The sequence below is a fragment of the Rattus rattus genome, chromosome 8 (assembly GCF_011064425.1).
Source record: "Rattus rattus isolate New Zealand chromosome 8, Rrattus_CSIRO_v1, whole genome shotgun sequence".
Taxonomy (NCBI): domain Eukaryota; kingdom Metazoa; phylum Chordata; class Mammalia; order Rodentia; family Muridae; genus Rattus; species Rattus rattus.
In genome coordinates, this window is record NC_046161.1 from 80,650,557 (window position 1) to 80,674,909 (window position 24,353).

The window sequence follows — 24,353 nt, forward strand, 5'->3', positions numbered from 1 at the left end:
TTTCTCACTGTACCTCCTCTCAAACCACCCTCCACAATGCCATCAGGATGACTGAAAAGGCAAGTGTCTCTGCTCACTCCTCTTCAGACTCATGTGACATGTGTCATCTGCGTCACCAGCCATGTGTTTCCTTTCCACTCTAACACTCAGTCTCTCACAGCAGAGTAAGCACATGCCCTGTCTTCACCAGAAAGCCACTCACTCAATCACTCAGTGAACTACTATCAGGTGTGAACTAGTGATGTGTGTGGCTGGGAGGATCCAGAGGGGATGCACGACCCTTAGCTTCTGTTGGTCAGGACCTCCATGGCCTGTCATCATACTTCCCTTTCAGTTTCATGTACAGGGAATTTCAGGTCTCTGGGGACTCCACAGTAATTCCAAACTCTTCGTTGTCATCATAGCTTTGGAAAGGCTTGTGCTCTGGGGAATGGCTCAGTCTTCCTTCCCTCCACGTCTCCCTCATGCATCAGGACACTTCTGTAACAGTGCATTCTGATTCTTAAAAGCAACAAGTCCTAGAAAATTAAGCTTACTGGTTGCCAGGCATAATGTGTACACCTCTAATCCCAGCACACAGGATGCAGAGGCAGGCACATCTCTGGGAGTAGAAAGACAGCCTGGTCTACATAATGAGGTCCAGGCCATCCAGGGCTAGAGAGTGAGACCCTAACTCAAAGTAAGCTACATGCAACACCTTTAAATTGACAGCTATACACAGCTCACTGCTCCCAACCCCCTTGGGAGAGAGAGCTCGCTGCCCGGACAGGCGGGCACTCCTGAGACTGCAGAGCAGGAGAGACCACCAATACTGCCCACCCATGCCCACATCCCTGGCCCAAGAGGAAACTGTATAGGGCCTCTGGGAACCTGAAGATAGGGGAACTCGAACGGCAGATCCCCCACAGTCCAGACACTGCCCGGACCTGAAGGGAATCAGTCAACAGTTCTCTGCACCCAAATCCCATGGGAGGGAGAGCTAAACCTTCAGAGGGGCAGACACGCCTGGGAAGCCAGAAGAGACTACAGTCTGCCCACATTTCTGACTCCAGAGGAATAGACCTAACGCCATCTGGAACCCCGGTGCACAGGGGCTCGGGGAAAAGGCGGCGCAGGCCCTCCTGGTTGTCACCCTCACCTAGAGCTCAAAAGCAGCCCCCGACGAGCAACTTGAGCCTCGGGACCACAGGTAAGACCAAATTTTCTGCTCCAAGTGACCTGCTTGGTGAACTCAGGACACAGGCCCACAGGAACAGCTGAAGACCAGTAGACAGGAAAGACTACACGCCCGAAAGCAGAACACTCTGTCCCATAACTGGCTGAAAGAAAACAGGAAAACAGGTCTACAGCACTCCTGACACATAGGCCTATAGGACAGTCTAGCCACTGTCAGAAATAGCAGAACAAAGTAACACCTTAGACAATCTGATGGCGAGAGGCAAGTGCAGGAACCCAAGCAACAGAAACCAAGACTACATGGCATCATCGGACCCCAATTCTCCCACCAAAGCAAACACTGAATATCCAAATACAGCAGAAAAGCAAGATCTAGATTTAAAATCACATTTGATCATAATGCTGGAGGACTTCAAGAAAGACATGAAGAACTCCCTTAGAGAAACGCAAAAAAACATGAATAAACAAATAGAAGCCTACAGAGAGGAATCACAAAATCCCTGAAAGAATTCCAACATAATGAAACAGGTGAAGGAATTGAAAATGGAAATAGAAACAATAAAGAAAGCACAAAGGGAGACAACCCTGGATATAAAAAAACCAAAGGAAGAGATAAGGAGCAGCAGATACAAGCATCGCCAACAGAATACAAGAGATAGAAGAGAGAATCTCAGGTGCAGAAGATTCCATAGAAATCATCGACACAATGGTAAAAGAAAATGTAAAACGGAAAAAGCTACTGGTCCAAAACATACATGAAATCCAGGACTCAATGAGAAGATCAAACCTAAGGATAATAGGTATAGAAGAGAGTGAAGACTCCCAGCTCAAAGGACCAGTAAATACCTTCAACAAAATCATAGAAGAAAACTTCCCTAACCTAAAGAAAGAGATGCCCATAAACATACAAGAAGCCTACAGAACTCCAAATAGATTGGACCAGAAAAGAAACTCCTCCCGTCACATAATAGTCAAAACACCAAATGCACAAAATAAAGAAAGAATATTAAAAGCAGTAAGGGAAAAAGGTCAAGTAACGACAAGTAACGTATAAAGGCAGACCTATCAGAATCACACCAGACACAGAAAATGTGGTACATCTACACAATGGAATATTACTCAGCTATCAAAAACAATGACTTTATGAAATTCATAGGCAAATGGATGGAACTGGAAAATATCATCCTGAGTGAGGTAACCCAATCACAGAAAAACACACATAGTATGCCCTCATTGATAAGTGGCTATTAGCCCAAATGCTTGAATTGCACTAGATGCACAAAACACATGAAACTCAAGAAGGATGACCAAAATGTGAATGCTTCACTCCTTCTTTAAAAGGGGAACAAGAATACCCTTGGCAGGGAATAGGGGGGCAAAGTTTAGAACAGAAGCAGAAAGAACACCCATTCAGAGCCTGCCCCACATGTGGCCCATACATATACAGCCACCCAATTAGATAAGATGGATGAAGCAAAGAAGTGCAGGCCAACAGGAACCGGATGTAGATCTCTCCTGAGAGACACACCCAGAATACAGCAAATACAGAGGCGAATGCCATCAGCAATCCATTGAACTGAGAACGGGACCCCCGTTGAAAGAATCAGAGAAAGCCTAGAAGATCTTGAAGGGGCTCGAGACCCCATATGAACAACAATGCCAAGCAACCAGAGCTTCCAGGGATTAAACTACTACCCAAAGACTATACATGGACTGACTCTGGGCTCCAACCTCATAGGTAGCAATGAATATCCTAGTAAGAGCACCAGTGGGAGGGGAAGCCCTGGGTCCTGCGAAGACTGAACCCCCAGTGAACGTGATTGTTGGGGGGAGGGTGGTAATGGGGGGAGGATGGGGAGGGGAAGCCCATATAAAGGGAAGGGGGAGGGGTTAGGGGGATGTTGGCCCGGAAACCGGGAACGGGAATAACAATCGAAATGTAAATAAGAAATCCTCAAGTTAATAAAGATTAAAAAAAAAATGAGTTCCTTTAAAAATATTGACAGTTATACATAAGCTTTCTCTTCCTTTAAGACAAAATTTATGTTATGCAAATTTAAAACATTTTTCTGGTTTTTAAGAAATGTAATTGTTGCTGGAGAGACAGCTCAGTGGTTAAGAGCACTAACTGCTCTTCAAGAGGTCCTGAGTTCAAATCCTATCAACCACATGGTGACTCACGACCATCTGTGATGAGATCTGATGCCCTCTTCTGCTGTATTGGAATATGACAGCTACAGTGTACTTATACATAATAAATAAATAAATCTTTAAAAAGAATTACAATTGTTAAGAACTTAGAATATACAAAAAGGCCTTACAAACCAAGTAAGTTTTCAGAGAAGGGGTAGAGCTCAGTAGTGCAGCATTCGTCTGGGATGTGTGAAGCCCTGGGCTCAGATGCCAGCATCATAAAAACACGACTGCAATAATGGCCCTGTGACCTCTGATGCAGTTCACATCTGTCTTCTGTGTCGTTCAGACATCATCCAGTCAGTCACAGACTAAATAAAATATATAGTTTCCTTTTATCTGACATGCTGAATCAGTTAACATGTCACTGAATGCTCTTTGAAAAAAGTTTTAAATGTTTTTATTGCACTAATGGCTATTCCACAGTCTATTTGACAATTATATTTTAGAAATATAAAGATTAGCATTAAACATCACTGCTGCAAATACTGTCTTAATAATATCCCTCATCTAAAACAATGCATACTTGCTAACTCCAGGACAGGCTTCCTCGAATGGAAACTACTGGGTCAGCAGTACAAACTTTACAAAGCTCTGGATACACCTGAGTCTCATTCAGATCCTTTCCATGCTGTGCTGCAGAAGACACTGCGATCTCTGGTCAGTCGTCACATAAAGGGGTAGGGTTAGGTGTACTTTCTGACCGTTTAAAAGGAGTGACACACCAGGTGGCAACGGTGATGCAGCTGCCAGGTTACATACCTGTTCCTACTAAGTTTTCACAAGAACCACACAGATGAGGCTTTTCTGTCACCATAAAGGGGAAACTGGGGCTCATTCCAACAGCCCATGGATCAAAGTCTTTCCCCTGAAAATCCCTTCCAAGCCTTCAAGAACTGAGGTAAAGTAGCAGGTAAGGGGGCAGCCCTCTCTCTCCTTCCTTCCTAACTCGCTGAGTAACAGATAGCTCTTCCCTGAGTGCACTGTGTCAGTGTCTGCATCCAACTTCCTCCATGAAAATTGAATCAGTTCTATAGACAGATGATCCAGAGTTGAGGATTCTACTCATAAATGGAAGGCATCCTATGACAGTTTTCTTCTTTATTCAGAAGCATTATCAGTAAATTTGAATGGCAAAGCTTGAGAGAGAGAGTGTGTGTGTGTGTGTGTGTGTGTGTGTGTGTGTGTGTGTGTGTGTGTGTGTGTGTGTGTGTACATTCACAGGTATGCAGATGCATGTATAATGTAAGGGTTTATGTAGAGGTCAAAAGACAACTTCAGGAAGAGCTCCTTCCCCACCATTTACCATTTCCTTTGTTTCACACAGGTTCTCTTACTGACCTAGACACTTAGTAGGTTATACTAGCTGGCCCAAGAGCTTCGGGGATCCACCCATCTTGGGCTCCTTAGCACTGGGAATCCAAGCTTGAGCCACTGTGCTTGGCTTTTTGAAATTTAGGTTTGGGGGCCTGAGCTCAGGTGCTTGTCCTAGTACACTCAGTGCATTACTAACTGATCTCCCCACCCCATAAATGCTAATCTTTTAACAGGGCATCTTAAAGGGGCAGTGAGAACAATGGGCAACCTATGGAATGGTCATTAGGATAGGAATGAATGATGACTTTTTTCTTACCTTAACTATTAATCCTTTTGAGTCAACCAACCATATCTTTTGTCTAGCTTTCTCCTTTGGTAAACCTTCCTTCTCCATGGCCATAACAATCAGGTGAGCAATCCCCAAGGCAGCCTGAAAAGAAGGTATGAAAAGAAAGACTTTCACACTTGTTCCACTTATCTTATCCAGGCTACTCGTCACCCCATCTCCTCCATTAGTAAGGAATTGTGAAACAGCTCTGTCCACTGAGTTCCAAGCTTAAGTCATTCATTCACACAAGGAGTTAATTTTTGTCACATTTGGGAGTGCAAGTTGACTACCACTACCTCCTTTTAATTACATCACAACCACTATGATAGAGTTTGCTAGTCAGCACAGATTGCCAGTGACACCCCGAATATCAGTGTATCTGATCCTAGTTATACAGTCAAAACCAGCACAGAAAACACCGCCTTTCACACAGTCACCAGTCAGCCTGGGCCATGGGAGTGTAGGGCTCACTGTCAGGACTAAAGAGGCCTGCTCAGCCGGATGGGATCTTGACCAATTAGACAACAGCATAAAACTGAAAGGAAATATATGTTGCCCAGCATTTATTCACTCTCTTCATTTAGGCAAAGTATTGCAGAATTTCTCCCAGTGTTAAAGAAACCATATTATCTGAAGTTCGATGACGTCTGCAATAATCTGTGACCTGCCACAGACCTCACATTTTCTGAACAAACATGGCCGTGAGTCAGCCAACCAGGAACATTGCTCTTCCTGCTGCGGATCAAGAGCTGACCAGTGTCCTTCACCAGAAGCTTCTGGAAATACAGAGGGCCTTACCAGAATAAAGACCACAAGCAACACAGAGCGGGGTTGTTAAATGTCTTAAAATGAGCCCTGTGATTTCATCTGAACCCTTTAAAGTACTCACCATAGTTCTAGGTCCCGTGTTTAAATGAAAACACAGCATACACATTCCTACCCACAGAACATCTTGTTTTGTTTATAAGGATATTAAGTTTAATTTCTTTTCCTCAAAATGACTGTCTAGCCATAGCATTTTCTCATTTTTGAATTCTGTAACTCTAGAGAGATTTGAAAGTTTTCTCACAAAAAATTAACATTTTACTCTGTTTGGGAAGTGAATTAGCTTTCTTCTTTCAAATGAATATTAACTATGATTTCAAGAAACTATAATTTAGCCTTATGCAATTTTCTTACGTGACTTCAAATGTCTTGGTTATAATGTTGACTATGTATCTTTAATTCAAAATGATTTTTCTTAAAAAAATTTACAGTTACATATGTACAGGTTGGATTGTGTGTGTGGCTATGAACTTTGGAGTATGACAGTGAGGCACAGGTATATTAACTTAAATACATGGAGGTCATATCAACACACATTGGAAACTTCATTCTGCATCAGGCCTTAAGCATGAGTAACAAAGTCAAGGGTAACCTTTGGTAATCTCTTGAATTTAAGGCTATGAAAATGGTTTTACATTTCTAAAGTCTTCTACAATGAAGTAAGGTGCCTTGGAACTTAAGAGATTTTCTGTGTATAGCTGTATTATGACTCTATGAGAGCACTTGAGACCTGGTATAAGTACTGGGCTAAAGCCAGCACCATGTTGGTTCAAAGCATAAACGGCACAGGGCAGATACCTGCTGCCCCTGGAACAGCACAGTCTGATCAGAGAGCTTGTTCTTGGTTATCCGAAGAGCAGCAAGAAGGCCGGCAACCGCGACGGACGCTGTTCCTAAAACAAGCGATAAACATCCTTGAGCGATGCTCAGTCAGGTGTGCCACATTCTAACCCTTTAGCTATGCTTCCCCATGCTAGCATATTAGCATTTTAGGACAGTGGCTTAAATCCTTGAGAACTCTTCAAAAGGGAGACCTGGGCTCATTTTGAGAGGGTAACAGCATGGGTTTGGGTTCTGCTTGGTTTTCATTTTAGTTTAAATTTTTAAGGCAGCATGTCATGTACTCCTGGCAGAACTCTCAAACTTGCAATCCTCCTGCCTCGGCTTCTAAGTGCTGGGATTACAGGTATATGTCACCACACCCGGACTGTTTAGATATGATGTGGAGTTCAGTTCATCTGCTTACTAGATAGGAGAATTCTGAGAAGTAACTTTGTAAAATGATTTTATTATATGACACAGAAGAGAAATCCGTGCTGTTGAGTTCTTCTACCTAAATATTCTTGAGACTTTGCCATCCCCATGAAGGAGGCACATAGTAAATGCTCGCTGCTGACAGGGTAGAAGCGATGGTGCTTCAGACATACTTGAAATGTAATGTTTAAATTTGAACAATTAACCTTAACAGCAGCTGGAGTCTGGCTTTCGCTGTATTCTTTGTCTTTCTACCTATCATCGCAATCAGATCCCTAGTGCTAAGTGAATGCTCATAAAGTAGGTAAGGTTGTCGTCAGCACACCACAGGTACGCCCGTTCTAATCACATGACTTCAGCGTGTTTGCAGGCCATGCTCCGAACACGATTACACCGCTCAGTCTCTTCAAGGTTTACTCCTGATATATGACTGCAGTTTCTTGCAATGCCTTCCACCTACACAGACATTTTACCTCCAAAACAACACTCTACTGCTTCACTATCACCCAGGTGAGCAGCAGAGTCTAGCCAAACTTTGAATACTTTTACTCAGGCAAAACACAAATCTGAATAAACGCGAGACCACTGCAATGCTAATGAACTGTGGTAAGTTTTACATTTACACAAACCCGACGGTTTTGTCCATGACTTAAAAAGACAGTCTAAAGAGCTGACAATGTGACTCAGTGTTGAATGTCTGTCTAGTACACATAAGGCCTGAGTTAAATCCCCCAAACCACACAAAAATTCTGTACAAAATGCAGCTGATTTATCTAAGAAACATGCCATGATGGCCCGTCTCGGGCAGCCAGCTTGTCCTGAGAACTGTTACAGATGGAACCCAGGAGGCCGGCCTGCAGCCTCAGTCAGCAGTTACTTGGCAGCATCTCAGGCTAGCTCTGTCCTGGCTGCTTTTGATGAAAATGGGTCCAGGCGTAAGATGTAAGGAACTGTAAGCTCACTCCCACCTCTCAGATCATGTGATTCCCCAGGTATCTACCGTCCATCCCAGGGTCACAGGACGTAAATAGCTGAAGAGCCAACTGTGAAACATTACCAGCATCTCTGTACTTTGGCATTATTCTTTTTTCATGGAACTGAACAGGTGAAGACAGATAGATTTTGCTATGATCTAATTACAATGTGCATTGCTGTGTGGCAATGCTAGCTCGTTCCCCGAAAATTAAAAACGCTTTACCATAAATTAGGCAGACTGAGTTGCTTCGTGCTGTACTGGACATGTAATAATTATGTGTGTATTCTATAGCATTTCCTAGTGACATAATGGAAAGTCTAGGCTCCTCTTTATAGCATCAGTTTATAAAATCAGAAAAATAGTTTAGCACTACCAAAAAATTGAATGTAAATATGGTTCTTCTGCAAAGGCTGTGACTACTGTAAATTTCTTTATAGAGAAGCAATTGTAGAAAATTAAACTTTTATAAAAATGCGTTTGCAAAGCAAATTACATAATTACTTACATTATTATATGAAAAATAAACTTAAGAAACCAAACAGAGGGGAGGTCCATCTTGAACTTCTGGGGTTAAAGAGGACTTAACTTAGAATACTAAGAAGATTTCCATCTCAAGATTTTAGAAAGTCCTATAGGTTGCATGTCTTTAATATAAAATTCTCATTTTTCGGACTCTCCAAATTGTAAAAACTACTTTTTAAGTTATATGCCTGTGAACGTGTGTGTATCTGAGTGCAGGTGCCTACAGAGGCTAGAAGACGGTGCTGCATGGATGCTGGGATTTGAACTCTGGACCTACACAAGAATAATAAATGCTATTACTGTGGAGCCGTCCCTCCAACCTTCAAGCGCTGAGTTTTTTTGAGTCCTGCCATGACACCGGACATCCTGCACCTGATTTTATATGATGAGTTGCAGATAGAATGCAAGTTCTGACATGCTGTGTGACATCATTTGTGACTTACATGTAGGTCACATTTTGTGTGTGAGTATGTGTGTATAGTAAATATAGACATAGATGTATAGATATAGCTATAATATATATGTATAAATATATAAATGCATATTATAAATAATGAAAAATATGAAACTCAAAATGCTTCTGCTAGCAAATATGGTGAACAAGGGGTACTCAATCTCAGTATGAATTGGCACATAATGCGGCTACCGTCAGAAGTTAAGCATTTCGCTGTGCTTCTGCTGTGGTTATAAATCTCTCTAATCTTTTGCCAAAGTATGACCTCAACCGAGGGCATGATAGTCTCAGTTTATGGCTGGATGATCAAAAGTTTAAGGCCAGGCTATCTCAAAACAACAGCAATAATATCAAACCTCTACTGACACTCTGGTTAGTAATTGTTAAATTAGTACTAAAGTGATTTTACATAACTAATGAGATCAATTTTCAATTAAATAAAGCTTCATGTGCTATTAAAAGACCAGATGCCACAAGAAGTGTTGAGGAAGTGGGTGAATTTACACGGGCTGAGCTGACGGTCAGAGCAGGCACCGCCGGCTCACAGAAGCACGGAGCATTCGAGATACCACAGCCTCAGGTGGGAAGACATGGACCAGACGAAGCATGTGCAAGACACAGGCAGGGATGGCTCCCTGTGGAAAGTGACAAAGTGCACACAACTAGTTGTCCTTGTCCCCTACAAACTGCACTAAAGCAGCAGAAAAACAGGTTTAAAAACAAACAAACAAACAGAGATATGGACCAGAAGCATCAGGCTTAGCAGGAAGCTGAGAAGAATGCCATACTGAAGAAAATGAAGTGAAATTTATTTACCCTATAGGGAGGACCACACATGTGCAAGCTTCTTTTTAACACAAAGAACACTATGAGAAAGCAATTGCCAGCAGACAGAGCAGACCAAACGGCCGCCAGAGAAGAGAAAGGATAAAGGACAGGACCCCTGCCTCCCACAGGAGATGGTCTAAGTGTAAAATGACATTAAAGCAAGCCCAATGTCACTTAAAATTATTTTATATTACTGGTATAGTTAGCTATATCATTATTTAATCAAATACTTTTCATAAATAGTATCATTAAACATATCTGTTTCAAAAGAAGGAAGAAAAGAATGTCCCTTCAAGGACAGGATGAAAGATGAAATAGTTACATAATTGTTTTCATTGACGACCTCCATGATCATAGTGGGAAAAAACAAAGGGTTCAAAAGATAAGACAAACGTGTGGAGAGACCCTGTCACAGGGACACAGCTCTGGAGTGGAGAGATGCTCAGGGTGGTTAACTCATCTCAGTCAAACTCGGGGACGTCCCATAGGCTTGCTCTAAGGGGTTAGATGCATTTTCCTCAAACCTGTATCCTCCCTTTTGAGGGGAGCATTATTTGGAAACTCCTGTGAGGAACTAGGTAAGCATTGTGTGTAGAGGAGCGAGGGTGGAAACCCAGCAATTTTACTGCTCCACGCTGGCAAGCCTGGTGCATTCTCCGGCATGTTTAGCACACCTCACAGGCTTCTCTGGACTTCACCTTGATTTGTAGGCTTCACTTCTGATGTACCCAGGCCTTCCCTCACCTTAATAATTGGTGCTAATAGACAGAAACTATCACTCAAATTCCTGGTTTGGTGATTTAGCCTTCTTAAACTTAGGTCTGGCTCTCATTCATTATGAATAATGATTCTCAATCATATAATACTAACGTTCTTATACATATTTCTGTGATAACCACAAAAGTACAAAAGTAAAAAATACTGTAGGGAAAGGAGATGTAGGTTTGCTGTTACGCTATTTTTGAAATGCTGGGAATATACTCTGGGCATTGTATGGGCTAGACAAGTGTTCACTGCATAGACACTTCCCCGGCCCTTGGAAGGAATAGGCTTATTCCACAGGTCACTGGGGACTGCTATAGAAATCACCTTCAAATGAACTGATAAGTAACTTGTGATATTAACCTGCACTAAAGCCACTCTGTCATTATACAGGGTACCCTAGAGTCAGAGCTGCCACATATTAAAACCAGACTTCCTTTCTATAGCTTACATGGACACTTAATACCTGGAAATTCTGGATTTCCTTCTGAAATCCCCTAAATACTTGATTCCAAGAAATTTGGAGCTGTCCGTAAAGTGACTATCCAGGAACTATGCACCAAGAAGAAACAAGAGTGAGCAAGGATAGGTTTCCTAGAAAACATCAGCAACACATAACTAAAACAATGGCAGACACTAAGTTTTCTATGACATCAGGGTTACTCGGTGGCAGGAAGTGCTTGGCTGAAGTTCACCAAGAGCACAGGGAGAAGGTTGGCTGGGGAAGAAATGGGTTTGTTTTGGAATGGTTTCAGGATGAGGTAACGTAGAGATAGCTAAGAAGAGCTGTTAATAAACAGATGAGCATGGCGCCCTGGAGTTCAAAGAAGTCTCGAATGCAGAAATAAACCTGAAAGCTGACTGTCACGATATGGATATGACCTAAGAGGATAGGCTGAAGCAAGAAGAAAAGGCCTGAAGTCCTGCCGTGTGCCAGTCAGGGGGAAGAGGTGAATGGCCAGCGCAGTGGGAAGAGATCAGTAGGTCAGTGCCAGGGCAACAGCACAGTGTTCAGGCCAGCAGGAGCGACTGGGCTGCAGGCTGCAGGCTGCAGACAGTAAGGCAACCAGAAAACAATCGCAGCAGTGAGACAGAAGCCATCTGGGTCTCAGGTTGCTAGAACGAAGTAACTCCCTCACTGCGTTTGCCCCTTTATCTATGGTAAAATACGACCTGATGAAATAGGTTCCCCAGCTTTCATGTAAGGCCTGATGTTGAAGGAGGGAGGAGAGTGGGATGGAAAAGCAGAGCTTGCATGGAAAACCACAGCTCACACAAAGGTTCACGGCCAAAGCCTGTGCCTGAAATATCAACTAGAATGCGGCAGACTAGTCAGACGCCAGCCTGGGGCTCACTGTGAGACCCTGACTCAAAAGACGGAGTGAGACTGAGAGACGGTGGCTAAGCAGTCTGTGCACTTATACCCTTCAACAGAAGCAGTCTGCTTTCATGGATTCCCTTCTTTACTATGTCATAACGAGATTTTATCAGATTTCTAGGAGCTCATGCATAATCCTGTACATTCTGTGGTGCTTTCTCAAATGTGAAAGGGAAGCAGAATTATGACTAAACTCATCCAATATAAATCCTGGTTTTTAACAGAAACCTAATATCTAACTGGATTTGAATAAAAAAACTGTGAACTGATTTCAGATATTTTCATATGTTTATTTTGTTAAGTTTCTATATATGTGCTTTTTTTATACACACACACATATATATATATATATGCATAGGTAGATAATTCTATAAAATTCTAAAAAAATAATAAAATGTTGCTATTTATTTCAGCTTTAATTTATTATTTTATTACTAACATAATTTACATCTAGTGGGAAAAATTATTTGCTTAATATAGATGATATTTAAAGCATAAATTTTCTCACTACACAACAGCTTTCTAGAAAAAAAAAGTTGTGAAAAAAAGATGTTTCACAAAGTTGTGAAAACATGTAACTTTCTGATATGGAAGAAGGTACATTGTCTACCGTCTGTCACACCCCATCATGTACCTTCTCACGTCACTGCTTCCCTCCCTCTCATGACGTATCACCCCAAAAACTTACCCTTTTGGATCACTGTGGTAATATTTAATCACCTGCAACCTCAGGCCTTCCGTTTATTTTTGGTGGGTTTTTTTTTTGTAATAGTCATCTGGGGGAACGTTCAGCATTTAACTTTCCTCCTTTTCTGATGTAAATGGAGGAGTATGGACAGGGTCCTCAAACAACCTTGAGCTGCATGCCAAGCTTCTGTGTGTCTTGCCCTGTGTGTCTTGTGTGTCTAGATCACTCTGTGACATGATCTTTCTAGACATCTTCCTTGCGCCCCTTCCTGCCTTTGTGTATACAAGTCACTGCATTTCTCTCTTCTCTGACTGGAGAGTATCACGGTATTCTTGATCATACATAGTCAATGTGATTACCTTGAATATCATCGTTAAATGTGCAATACTTGTTTCGATACTTGTTCAGGAGACGAAATGCATTCAGATTGGCAAAATCTTCAAACTGAATAAGGCAATTCATGCCATATCTATGAGGTAAAAACATGCATTTTAGACATTAATGAAATAACATTTAATTAGACATTTAAAACTAGCTCGTAGAAAAGACACACCAATTTCATTTCAAAGTCCTATCTAGCTGCTTGGCATAAATGTTAACACATTATCAGCAAGGCTTACCACATAAAAGGGACTGGGTTGGTACTATGGAATAATGCCAAATGACAAAAACTCAGACCAAAATATGATCCATATCCTCCAGGAATTTAAAAGTAAGTAGAAACAAAATCTTCTGAGTTAAATGAAAGGTATGCAAACAGTAATATAAAAGCTATGTATAAACAAAGGCTTACAGAAAACAGTGCTTCTAGCTACACTTAGAAGCCAACGGACAAACTAATGAACCTTTAATTGTCTATGATTTTGAAAGCTGAGATGCAGGGTTAATAAATCAAGGCAAAGTAGAGGCAAAACAAATGCTAGGTGGAAAAAAACCCTGCTGGGAAAATGTCAAGCTCACTACTGGTCGAGTTGCAGAGTGTGAGGCCTGACCCTCCTCCTGGTCCTTTTGATTCTCCTAACTCAGCTGGGCCACTCCACCTATGCTAGACAAAGGCAGTTGTCTAACTGTTAATGGGATAACTCTCTGGACTCCCTGGTCCATTTGCTTTTTCTGACTCTGAATATTCTCATATTCTACAAGACAGAAGATAAGGCTTGACCAGCATCATAGATAATCCTATTTGTTTCCATGTTTGAGTGGACATTAACACAAACCCAAAAGTCTTATGCTTAGCCATGCTATACCATTAAAGAAGAATGTCTTGCCTGGGGTCACATAGAAACAGAGCAGGCTACTGCTCAGTTCTGGAGGCTTGGGTTCAAGGACAAGGTGGCTGTAGATACTGTTGGGGGAGGACCATCTCCCAACAGGCAGCGTCTCTCTGCTGTGTGCTTGCATGGCAGAGGCAGCAAGCATCTGTCTTCCCTTCAGCCTCTTTATACGGGCACTAACCCAATCACGACAGCTCACCCTCACAAGGCCCTCTTCTTCAGAGTTTCATATTGGGGTTCAGTTCTATACAAGCACTCAGATAAAACAGCTTCAACAACCTGACGCTCTCCTTACCAGTCTTTTCACCTCACTAAAGAGAGAAATGGCTTTCCTTCCTTACGTTTATTCTCACTGGACCTCACTCCATCAGACCTATGTCTCTCTATAGTAGCTTTAACGCCTCCTTCTCAGTGGCTCACTCCTGTCTGCAAGAATCCTTGGAACTCAGTGCTTTTAAAACCTCCTCACATGGTAACAAAACCAAAGCCATAACTTCTTTCATCCTCACAGTATCCAAGTTGCCACTACAGAGTATTAAACTCTGTTCTCGTTTCTACTTCTTTCAGCCATTAGGACAGCTGACCCCACTCCCCAACCTCACAATGGTGATAAAGTCTGTCGGGTCTCCTCCACCTTTCTACCACTGTAACTAACAAAGATCTAAGTCCGTCATTCTGTTACATTTACTCATAAACAATTATCATGGATTTGTCCTTAATTATCTACCATTTAAAATTATGGTAACGGTCATAGGTAAATTGGAGATTGAATCAACTTTTCCTCCCTTCCTTCACTAGGTTTTTGTTACCTACAGGAGGAAAGGACTCAGTTCTTTCTGAGACTGATCTCCGCACAGCAGCCAGGATACTGATAGGCTCCTCTTAATTCCTCCAGGGAGGATGTACTTCCTCTCCCATGCAGTGATGAACTCACAGGCGTGGCGAGCTGGAGTAGCTCCTGGAGTGCCTGACCTCACTGCACACTGATCTGATGTGTCTGGTGAGCTGCCCACCTCACCCTGGCAGTCTTGGGGACTTTTTGACCCTGGCCAAGGGATGTCCCAAAGGTCTGGCTGCTGCTCTTCAATGGCTGCTGTGGCAGCAGACTGTATGGGTTTTGTCTCATTTTCAGCTACTAATGAAACTTAACATTGTTTTCTGGTTCTTTGAATCTATGTCTTGATCATTCTAAACTCTTTTGGGGAAACAGTATTTCTTTGCTTCATTTTTGTTGTTGTTGTCCTTTCATTTATTATTTTAATAAAAGTCTATATATTTTCAGGACAGCACCTTCTATCATAGACTCTGCAAATGGCTTTCCTAATCTTCCATCCTGCACCACTGATCCCTTAGATGGTGTTTGTCCTAGACAGTTGCCAACCTGACACAGCCTAAGACCATTTGAGGGAAGACTCTCAAGTGAGGAACTGCTTGCATTAGTGGCCTGTGAGCGTGTCTGAGGGGACTGTCTTGACTGTTAAGTGATGTAGGGCGGCCCAGCTCACTGTGGGCGGCAGACGCTCTAGGCCACTGGTATGAACATATACAAAAGCTAGCTCGGTGTAAGCTGCTCTGTGAGCCGGCAGCCAGCATCCTCAGTCGGTCCTTTTGTATTTCTCTGGCGTGAAGTGAGTTCTCTGGTCAGAGACAATGCTGTATGGAATAGCAAGCAAGCCTGCCTTCAGTCCCTGCCTGACTTCTCTCAATAATGGACCGTGACCTGGAACTGTGAGTCAGTAAACCCTTCCCTCTCCCAAGCTGACTTGGGTAAAGAGTTTTTTGTTTCATTTTGTCACAGCAACAGAAAAGAAACAGAATAGTGTTTGTGTTGATTTCCTACAGAAATTCCAGGGTTTTGGTAAGATTGCTTGCAGTTTTTCATATGGACTCACCTTTGGATAACATGTCTATGATAGCCTTTCTGTGTGCGTTCGTTTACAATCCAAACTCTCTTCTAACCGCATCCTGGGTTTAGACCACACAGTTTTTAGGATGAAAGTATCTATTTCCTACAGTATTGGCCCAGCTCTTTAGTACGTTTGCACCCTGTCCTCTCCCTTCACCCCTTCACTGTGGGTACAGAGGAGAGCCGGTTCTTCTTTTTCCGTTTTGCTACACTACTGCTAATGACAGCAAATGTGCTTTGCCACATCTAGGATATAAGGTACACAATTACTTTCCACAGCCACACTATGGACTGCCATCATGATTCTCGTCTTACAGACATGGACACAGATACACACGATGATAAGGCGTAACCACGGCAACCGGGCAGCAATAATTAGTCTGCTAATAGGCGTATCCAGAAAACTGTATCCTTGCTTTCACCGATTTTGCTCTCGAATAACTTTAATATTGAATATGGCTTATCACACCTTTGTTCTTTCTATAGTTTGGCTATTACACTGTTTCTGGACCACAGGTTATGGAAGCAGAGGGCCCACACTGAAATCTTGGCATCTGCAGATACTAGGTATCTTCAATTTTTCTGTGCCTGTGTTTTCCCATCAAGAAAGATATAAATATTGTCCACATCTGTCCACATTTCTTGTGTTGGTTGTCTGAAGTGATGAGTGTGTTTAGTGCAATGACTAACAATTACTACTCTATATTTAAGAGTTTCAAAAATATTTAATGGTAGCAAAAGAATCTATTAAATGTGAGATAATGTCCTCAAAGACTAAGAGAAGATCACTGCCATCCTATATAGTACTATTTGAAAACTACTCTTCAGGAACGAGGCTAAAACAAAACAGTTTAGATGAAGCTACTAAAGGACCTTCAAAGGGTGTTCTTCACAAAGAAAAGAATCCAAACAATAAAAGCTCTTTATCACTTAATAAACAGTGAAATACATACAAACACAAGCAAATTTTGTCAGATGGCATAGTTATGACAGACAGAAGTACTTTCAGCCTGACAGAGTGAGGCTGACTGATGGATCTTCAAAAGCAGATTTTAGAGCAGTTGTTGGGTAATGTAGAATCTACTGAGGGCAGAAAGAAGGAAGGAGTTGAGAGGAAACTGGAAGAGTGAAGACAAGTCATGAACATTATAACTGCATTTGTACTTATGGCTCCATTTTTCATATTCCAAGGAAGCTCTCCATAAATTGCAAAACTGTTATGAAGAACTGAAAAGAAGCATTTCCATAATTATAAATTGTCACTTTTGAAAATGTCAGCAGAGAAGTAAACTTTGTACCTCAAGCCCAGATATCAGGCACGACCCCCGGTGGTTGTGATAGCTACTTTCCAATTTTCTTGTTGCTAAGGAGCCTTCAGAAAACCAGAAACTGCACGTCGTTGGACTCCTCCTGGTGTGTCATACTCTGGGGACTAACAGCAGCAGATGCTCTGTCATTATGTTCAGAAGGAGCAGCCTGCGGTCTGGGAGGAGGCATCAGAGCCTTCTCGACTCGATTCCCAGATCTACTACTTCCTCAGTCTGGTGTTTGGGGCTTGTTACAGTTTCTCTGTGGTTGAAATGGAGTCCCTCCAGCGTGGTTTGCCTTCGTGTTCAGGACATGGTGTCGTGAAGCTACAAATCTACAGTGCAATCTGGGTAGAGTCCTAGGTAGTAAATCGTTACACAGGACACCTTATCATTTTCATACGCCTGTTTTAGACTCATCCTCAGGAAGACACCACAAACTCATTTTAATTTTGTGATGTTTCCTACCTGGTAGTTAGCTCTGATCTCCCCCAGAGATTTAAAAAGAGGCTTTCAGAATTCATCTTGCAATGTGTGTATCTTACACCATGTAATAAAAAGAAAGTCACGGGGTTGGGGATTTAGTTCAGTGGTAGAGCGCTTGCCTAGCAAAGTGCAAGGCCCTGGGTTCGGGTCCCCAGCTCCAAAAAAAAAAAAAAAAAAAAAAAAAAAAAAGAAAGTCACAGAAGGGATATTTTGTTCTAGCTTCAAGCTGCTAGATTCTAAGAAATCGGAAACAATAGAATATTTAGGAATTAGCCAGTTTACCTCTACATAACTGTGAAAAGAATCTACTATTTTATAGTCAAAATTTGGCAAAAAAATTAGCAGGTATATATAGTTTTAAAAGGTAACAAAAATACTCTAAAATTGACATGTAAAAATTCTGGAGCTTGTGTTTTCTGTGCTATGTTAAGTCTGGAAACCACCTCACTTCAGTGACTAATCGCTGTGGCCAGAACTGACTAAGCGCCATATGGCATGGTCCACATTTCAGAGGGATTATCTAATTTAATTCTCTCAGCAATTCAGCAAGGAAGGCACTGTCATTACATTTTACAGATGAAGAAACTGGTGTTCCTTATGACTAAAGATGGAGCATTTAGTGAGCTCATCCTGCTCAGTGTGGTAAGATATGGGCTGACAGAGGCCATGGGAACTCGGGTGCTAGGCAAGCACTCTGACATTGAGCCACATCCAAACCTTCACCAAGAAACCAGCAAGATGGCACTCGTCTGCATCAACACACCAGGCACCTCACAACTAGGCACACATGGACAAATACTGTGTAACCAACTTGATCATGCATGCTCTTCCTGAAAGACAGGCTAAAGTCATAGTTTAGGATGTGTTATGTGTATGGCACTATACAGTGTTCAAGAATTATAGTATTTCATATCGGATTAATTCCTGGGTGGGGTGAGATTTATTCCAAATGACTCATTTTGATAAAATACTGAGGAAGATACTTTGTAAATTTTACAGCATACAGAAATATGAATTTTGCTCTTAAAATGCTGACTGGGAAATAGACTTATTACATAGACAAATCATATGACTAAAACAAACCTTAAAAGAGGTTTAGATTAAATGCAATCAATGGGGCTGAGAATAGTTCGGTGTAGAGAAGCTAAGTACTCCCTTAAGTAGCATGCACTGGTCCTGGGTTTAATCCACAGCACCATAAAAATCCAAGTTAAGTCAAAAGCAGTAGCACACAGAGAGCCCAGGAAAGGCTTTAAGGAAAATAGGCATCAAGCAAGGGAAACTTAAGTTTGGCCCTGGGGAAGACTCAAGTCAGAAGTGAACAAAGAATAAATCGGGGCTGAGGGACCCAGAGTCTGTACTAGGAGATGCTAACATCACTTTGAAGAAGTTCAGAAGATGAACCATGCTTGTTAGATTTCAGATTACAACAGGTCTGGAGGCTTGGTTTAGCAAAGAAAGGTACTTGCACCAAGCCTGATGACCTGAGTTCAATCCCAGCACCTGACAGGAAAAGGACCCATACTTACAAGTTACTCTTTGACCTCGATATATGTACTGTGCCACAAGTACACCCCTCCACAGTCCAAAAAAAGTAAATAAATAAAATGTAATAACATTCAGTTTCAGATTATGAGTAGTCTTGAATGCTAACATAGGTGATCTTAAAACTGACTCAAGTTCTCTCTGGCCATGCACCCTTCGCATCCCATGCATCCTAGCACGTGGGAACAGAGCTCTGTTCACTTCTTACACACTCACCAGGAAATGCCTCTAGCTGCAGCTCTCTGTACTGTCTCACAGGTAGATAGTCCTGTCACATCACTGTCTCACCATTCTTTCAACAGTATTATACTGTTACTTCTTGATGTTTCTCTGTGAGCAGACACATTGTAAAGATTACATTGTAACTATCCATTCTGTCCTTCTTGCATCCACTTTCAACCATCCAATGTCTCTCCTTAAGGATTCAGTGGTGGAATGCAATGAAATGTTTTCCTTCCCCACTGAGAACATGTTACATTAAATCTTAATCGTTCTTAAAAGTGGGCCCTTTTTATAGTAAGAACTTACCTATTTCCTGTTATTCCCCAAAAGAAATCTTGCCTTTCTTTCTTTCCTTATTTGTCAAATGTCCTCTAAGCGGCTGCTACACGCTTGTTTCCCCCCTTAGAGCACACAGTGACAGAGAATTGCAATGTGACATGTTTGAGTGCCACCTCTGGAGAAATGCAGGGCACCAAGGCAGAGAGCAGGACAAGTGCATAAACAAGGCCCTCAAAAGGCTGCTGAAGGCTGAGCCAGGAGGACAGTTATAGGAGAAAGAAGAATTCTAGAGGCAGAGAAAACATGTTTAATGCTAGAATTAACTAAATCTATGGCACATCCTAGAAACTGAAGTAAATTAACGATGACTAAAAGTATACAGTTTGGAAGGAAATAAAGCAAAAATTAAGAATAGAAGGGTAAATCAGATCGGATCATGTTGTGCCTTTAATATGTGTTTAAAAAGCTCATACTTGAACCCCAAAGGAATGAATGAAGCAGAAATATTCTGTGATCAATTAGCACCAACACTAGGACATTGTAATCAGGATATGGGTGTACCAAAGAGTGGCAAGAGTAGACGCAGGAGGTGGAAATGAGAATACAGACAGAGAGAAACAGATGGACCTGAGAAATGTTCAGAAGACAACACAGACATCAGAAGGTGAAGAGAAGTAGATGAGATACAGAAGTAAAGTAAACTGTCATAAGCAGTTAGAACGTATGAGCTAAGAGTTGTTTCAGAGCCACGCCAGCCAGATGAAGGGGAAGCTCACGCTCCAGCCCTGAGGGGTGGGCTGAAGTAACATGCCATCACTGATCTCGAGATGAAAATCTTGGAACGAGCAGGACCAAGAGTTATTACTTGTATCCTATTTATCACCCAGAGCTTATGTGGTACACATGGACATACAGGCACTCAAAAATACCCACAACACAAAGTTAAATAAATAAACCAAATTTTTAAAAAGAAAATAGGATAAAAAGATGTGCCCCATTCTTTTGAAATGCTGTTCTATATCCCCAAACAGTACAGCATCCCTTTTAAGCTCCATATATGTGGGTAACTTACAGAGAAGATGGATGTTGAATGACATTCAATTTTTATGGTGCTATTATTAGGAACTTAAAGTGAGCAGTTGAGATGTCTTTTGTGGTATTTTCCTTAATCCTGAGTCTTAGATGTACCCAGGGGACCACACGAAGCCCTAGCTCTGTGCTAGAATATCACATGCTGCAATGTGCAGCAACTCCTTCAGTCCAGTCCCCCAGTCACGTCAGTTTAAACTACTGCCAGCTTTTCGTTCTATAAACCATGCTGCTGGGAAATGTCTGCTCATGTCTTCTTAAGGAGAGCTTCCCTGTGTACAAAGTGCTGTGCTAGTAACGTCACTGCAATCCTACCGTGACTCATGGACGTAGCCTCCTAAAAGCACTGTGCAAAATCGGCTTTTGCATCCTCAGCATCCGTGCTGTCTGCCTTCACTTTTCTGGAAATCTGGTGGATGTAAATGGCACGGTATCTGTGAGTGGCACTAAGATGCTGGTCACCCTCAGAATGCCCTTCATCAAAGAACTTACGTGGGGTCTATCAGACCCTTATCTCTGGCCATAAGGCATTTTCTTATACTTGTTTTGTTTTGAACTGTGCTGTCATGTGTCTTAGGCTGATCTCGAACTCATTACATAGTTATCACAACCCTGAATTGATCCTCCTGCCTCCATTCCTCTTGTCATGATGCCTGTAAGATAGATATGTGGCCACAGCCCCCGCCATCTTCCTGAGGAGCCTTCAGACAGTTGCTAGGCCCAGTGCTGGGAATGGAGCCAGCAGTCAGGCCTACCCAGCATGGGACTTATCTAAGGAACCTCCTTTTGGTCAAGAAATCTCTCCTGTGCTGTTTGAAATCTGCCATCCATATCTATCACAGTTTGAGGCCCTCCCTACAGAGTTTTCTCTTCCGAATGTTCAATGCTAGCTGAAGTCAGCCCACACTTGTTCTTTCACGGCAGTTACCATCAATGTCTGCCGTCTGTCTGTCTGTGCCTCTCTCTGTTTGTTTGGATCTTTTCTTTTTCTTTTTGTTTTTGTGGTTTTGTTGTTGTTTGCTTGCTTTTCAACAGGGTTTCTCTGTGTAGCCCTGGCTGTCCTGGAACTCATGCTATAGACCAGGCTAGCCTTAAACTCAGGTGTCTGCTTCTGTATCTGCCTCCCAAGTGCTGGAATTCAAGGCCCAGTCTCTATCAATGTTCATCTTAAGGGACAACTCTCAGCAGGTTTAATGAAAACATCCACTGAGATCAGGACTGATTTTGTTAAGAGTTTAAGCCTCTATTTAAACTGCTTCAGTTGCTATCCCAGCTCTACTTCTCACTCTTACACAACACTGGCAGAGTTGTTCAACTTCCCTGTCTGTTGTTGTAAAATATAAAAAATAAAAAATGTATGGTTGTCTCTTTTCCCACTTAGTCTGCACCACGGTGCCCCAAGATGTCTGTTAGATATCTGGGTGGAAACACATCCCAGCCGCACACTTTCCTACACTCAAACCCTCACATAAAAGAACACACAACACAATAATCTTAGATCCAATTGATAAGCTATAATTGCCCACTTAAACATACAAAGCCCGGTACCATCCATCCCTAGAGAACATTAATAACAACACACAAGTAAATACACAAAGCAGAATCTTAACATCACCTGCCAGGCTTCTCACCCTCTCCTCGGTCTCCTCTCTCCTTTCTGTTCCAGTCTCCTCCTCTTCCTTCAAACTTCTCTCCCGCCCATCCTTCCTTCTCCTCCAATGACAGCCTCCCTCTATCCTGTACCTGCCCCTCACCTGTACTTTACAAATTCAATGGGGAGGTGGTTCTGGTGAAGTCACCTGAGTTCTGAGTAAGGACTAGGCAGCTGTCCTTGGGGCAGTGGAATTAGCACCAAAATACAGATAACTCCTGGGCAAACTACAACCGCTGTCCTTTAGTTTTGTCTCTAAGGGGAAACTATCACTAACACTGCAGCACCAGTTTGAAAGATCTCAACACCCCTGACACAAATACCATTATTGTTTGCTCAGTGTGACCTTGTTATTTATCTTGAGAGTTGTGATTAAGTGTGGTGATGTATGAAACCATGGCTGAGTGGCCTGTCATGTTTACTGGTCATGCCCTTCTAGATGGGCACACATCTCAAGAGGTGTTACCCCAAAACATGGAAAAGGCAGGATGACCCCAAATAAAATACTCAGTGGTAATGAGCTGCCCCAGGGAGATTACTTTTCAGTTGCTAATCAGCCTGTATTCTAAAATCTTGTGTCTCTATGATTTGTGTTTTCTTTGATTTTTGTTCATAATATTCTATAAATAAAAATTTTATACAAACGTTAAAGAATCTTAACTGTAACACTTGAGAAATGTTCTCTGTAGGTTTTAGGAAAATATCTTGTGTAGTTCAGCACACACAAAGATTTCACAGTCTGCAAGAAGTGGTAGGAAGAGAAACAACCCCATCTTGTCTTCCCGGTCCAAAGCGAGCCGCCACCACATGTCAACTCAGAAGCACAGAAAGCTTCTACTTCAGAACACGGGCGTCCTGTGAACTCATCTGCTTCCACTTACTGTGTATTCTGATCATCACCCTTCATTCTTTCCCACGTCTGTCAGCTACTAACACTCCAGAACACAGCAGCCAGCCCCCAGCTTTTGTTAAACAAATGGTCTACTAAGTTTCAAGATCCCTCTTTTCTCCAAGTTTCCTCTGAAATAAGCAAAAGCTTGGTAGTTATGGAAGGCAGATTCTATTCTATTTCTGTTCCCCTGTGATTAGAAATGGCCAAGGAAGTGGGGCCCTAGGATTCTGGAAAATAAGCAATACTGACCAGTGGTACGTGACACTCTAAGCAAAACAAGCACAATTCCCTACTCAGCATTTGCATTCTCGGAACTCTGAACACGCTCTCCTAAACCAGGAGCCCCTGAGAGAGGAGGAACCATATGTGCGCGCTCTCATTCTGATGTAGAAAGCACCTTTTAAGTCCCCCAAAGAGCTGAGAAGACCCTGTGCCCACGCAACTCTTAAAATAGAGCTAGAGTTCCAAATTGTTCACTTTAAAATAAAGGCAATGAAAGAAGAGTTTGTTACAATTGCCTGCTACTAAAGAAAACACAATGTCACCAAACTGCATTCATGCATCACAAAAGCCAAAAGTTATCATTTCAAAAGAAGAGACAATGTGGTGAGGCTAGAGGAAAAAGTATAACCAGAGACATCTAACTAGAGACTTCACAGAAACATCTGACAAAGGACTTTTTAATATTAATACAAAATAAAATCTAGAGAAGGAATGGGCCCTGACCTGGAGACAGTCTCACTTAAGAATTCTCGTTAGCTACAACTCTCTTTTCAACACTGGACTTACTACACGCTAATGCACAAGCTCCACAAAATTCAGAAATGGACAGCCATCGTTCTCCATTATCTTTGCTTTGTTTTGTTTTTTAATAAAGTTAGATGACACTGACAGACAATTTCATGAGTGAACCAGGTTCTCCTGTCCTACAGAGTCCTAGAGAGAGGGCTCCTCCCTTGAGGTTCACTAGAGAAAGGAGGAAATGCATTGAGAGCTATTTG

General features: G+C 42.1%; 1 protein-coding gene across 1 annotated transcript in view; it reads right to left on the bottom strand.

Annotated features, from left to right (window-relative positions):
* The window catches only part of Me1 (malic enzyme 1), a 113,461-nt gene that overhangs the window by 20,886 nt on the left and 68,222 nt on the right, over positions 1 to 24,353 (bottom strand). Inside the window, exons 7-9 of the mRNA XM_032909690.1 lie at positions 13,061 to 13,170; positions 6,638 to 6,732; positions 5,003 to 5,116 (exon numbers count right to left, since the gene is read on the bottom strand). Of these exons, the coding sequence (XP_032765581.1) occupies positions 5,003 to 5,116; positions 6,638 to 6,732; positions 13,061 to 13,170 (319 nt within the window). The remainder of the gene's footprint in view (positions 1 to 5,002; positions 5,117 to 6,637; positions 6,733 to 13,060; positions 13,171 to 24,353) is intronic.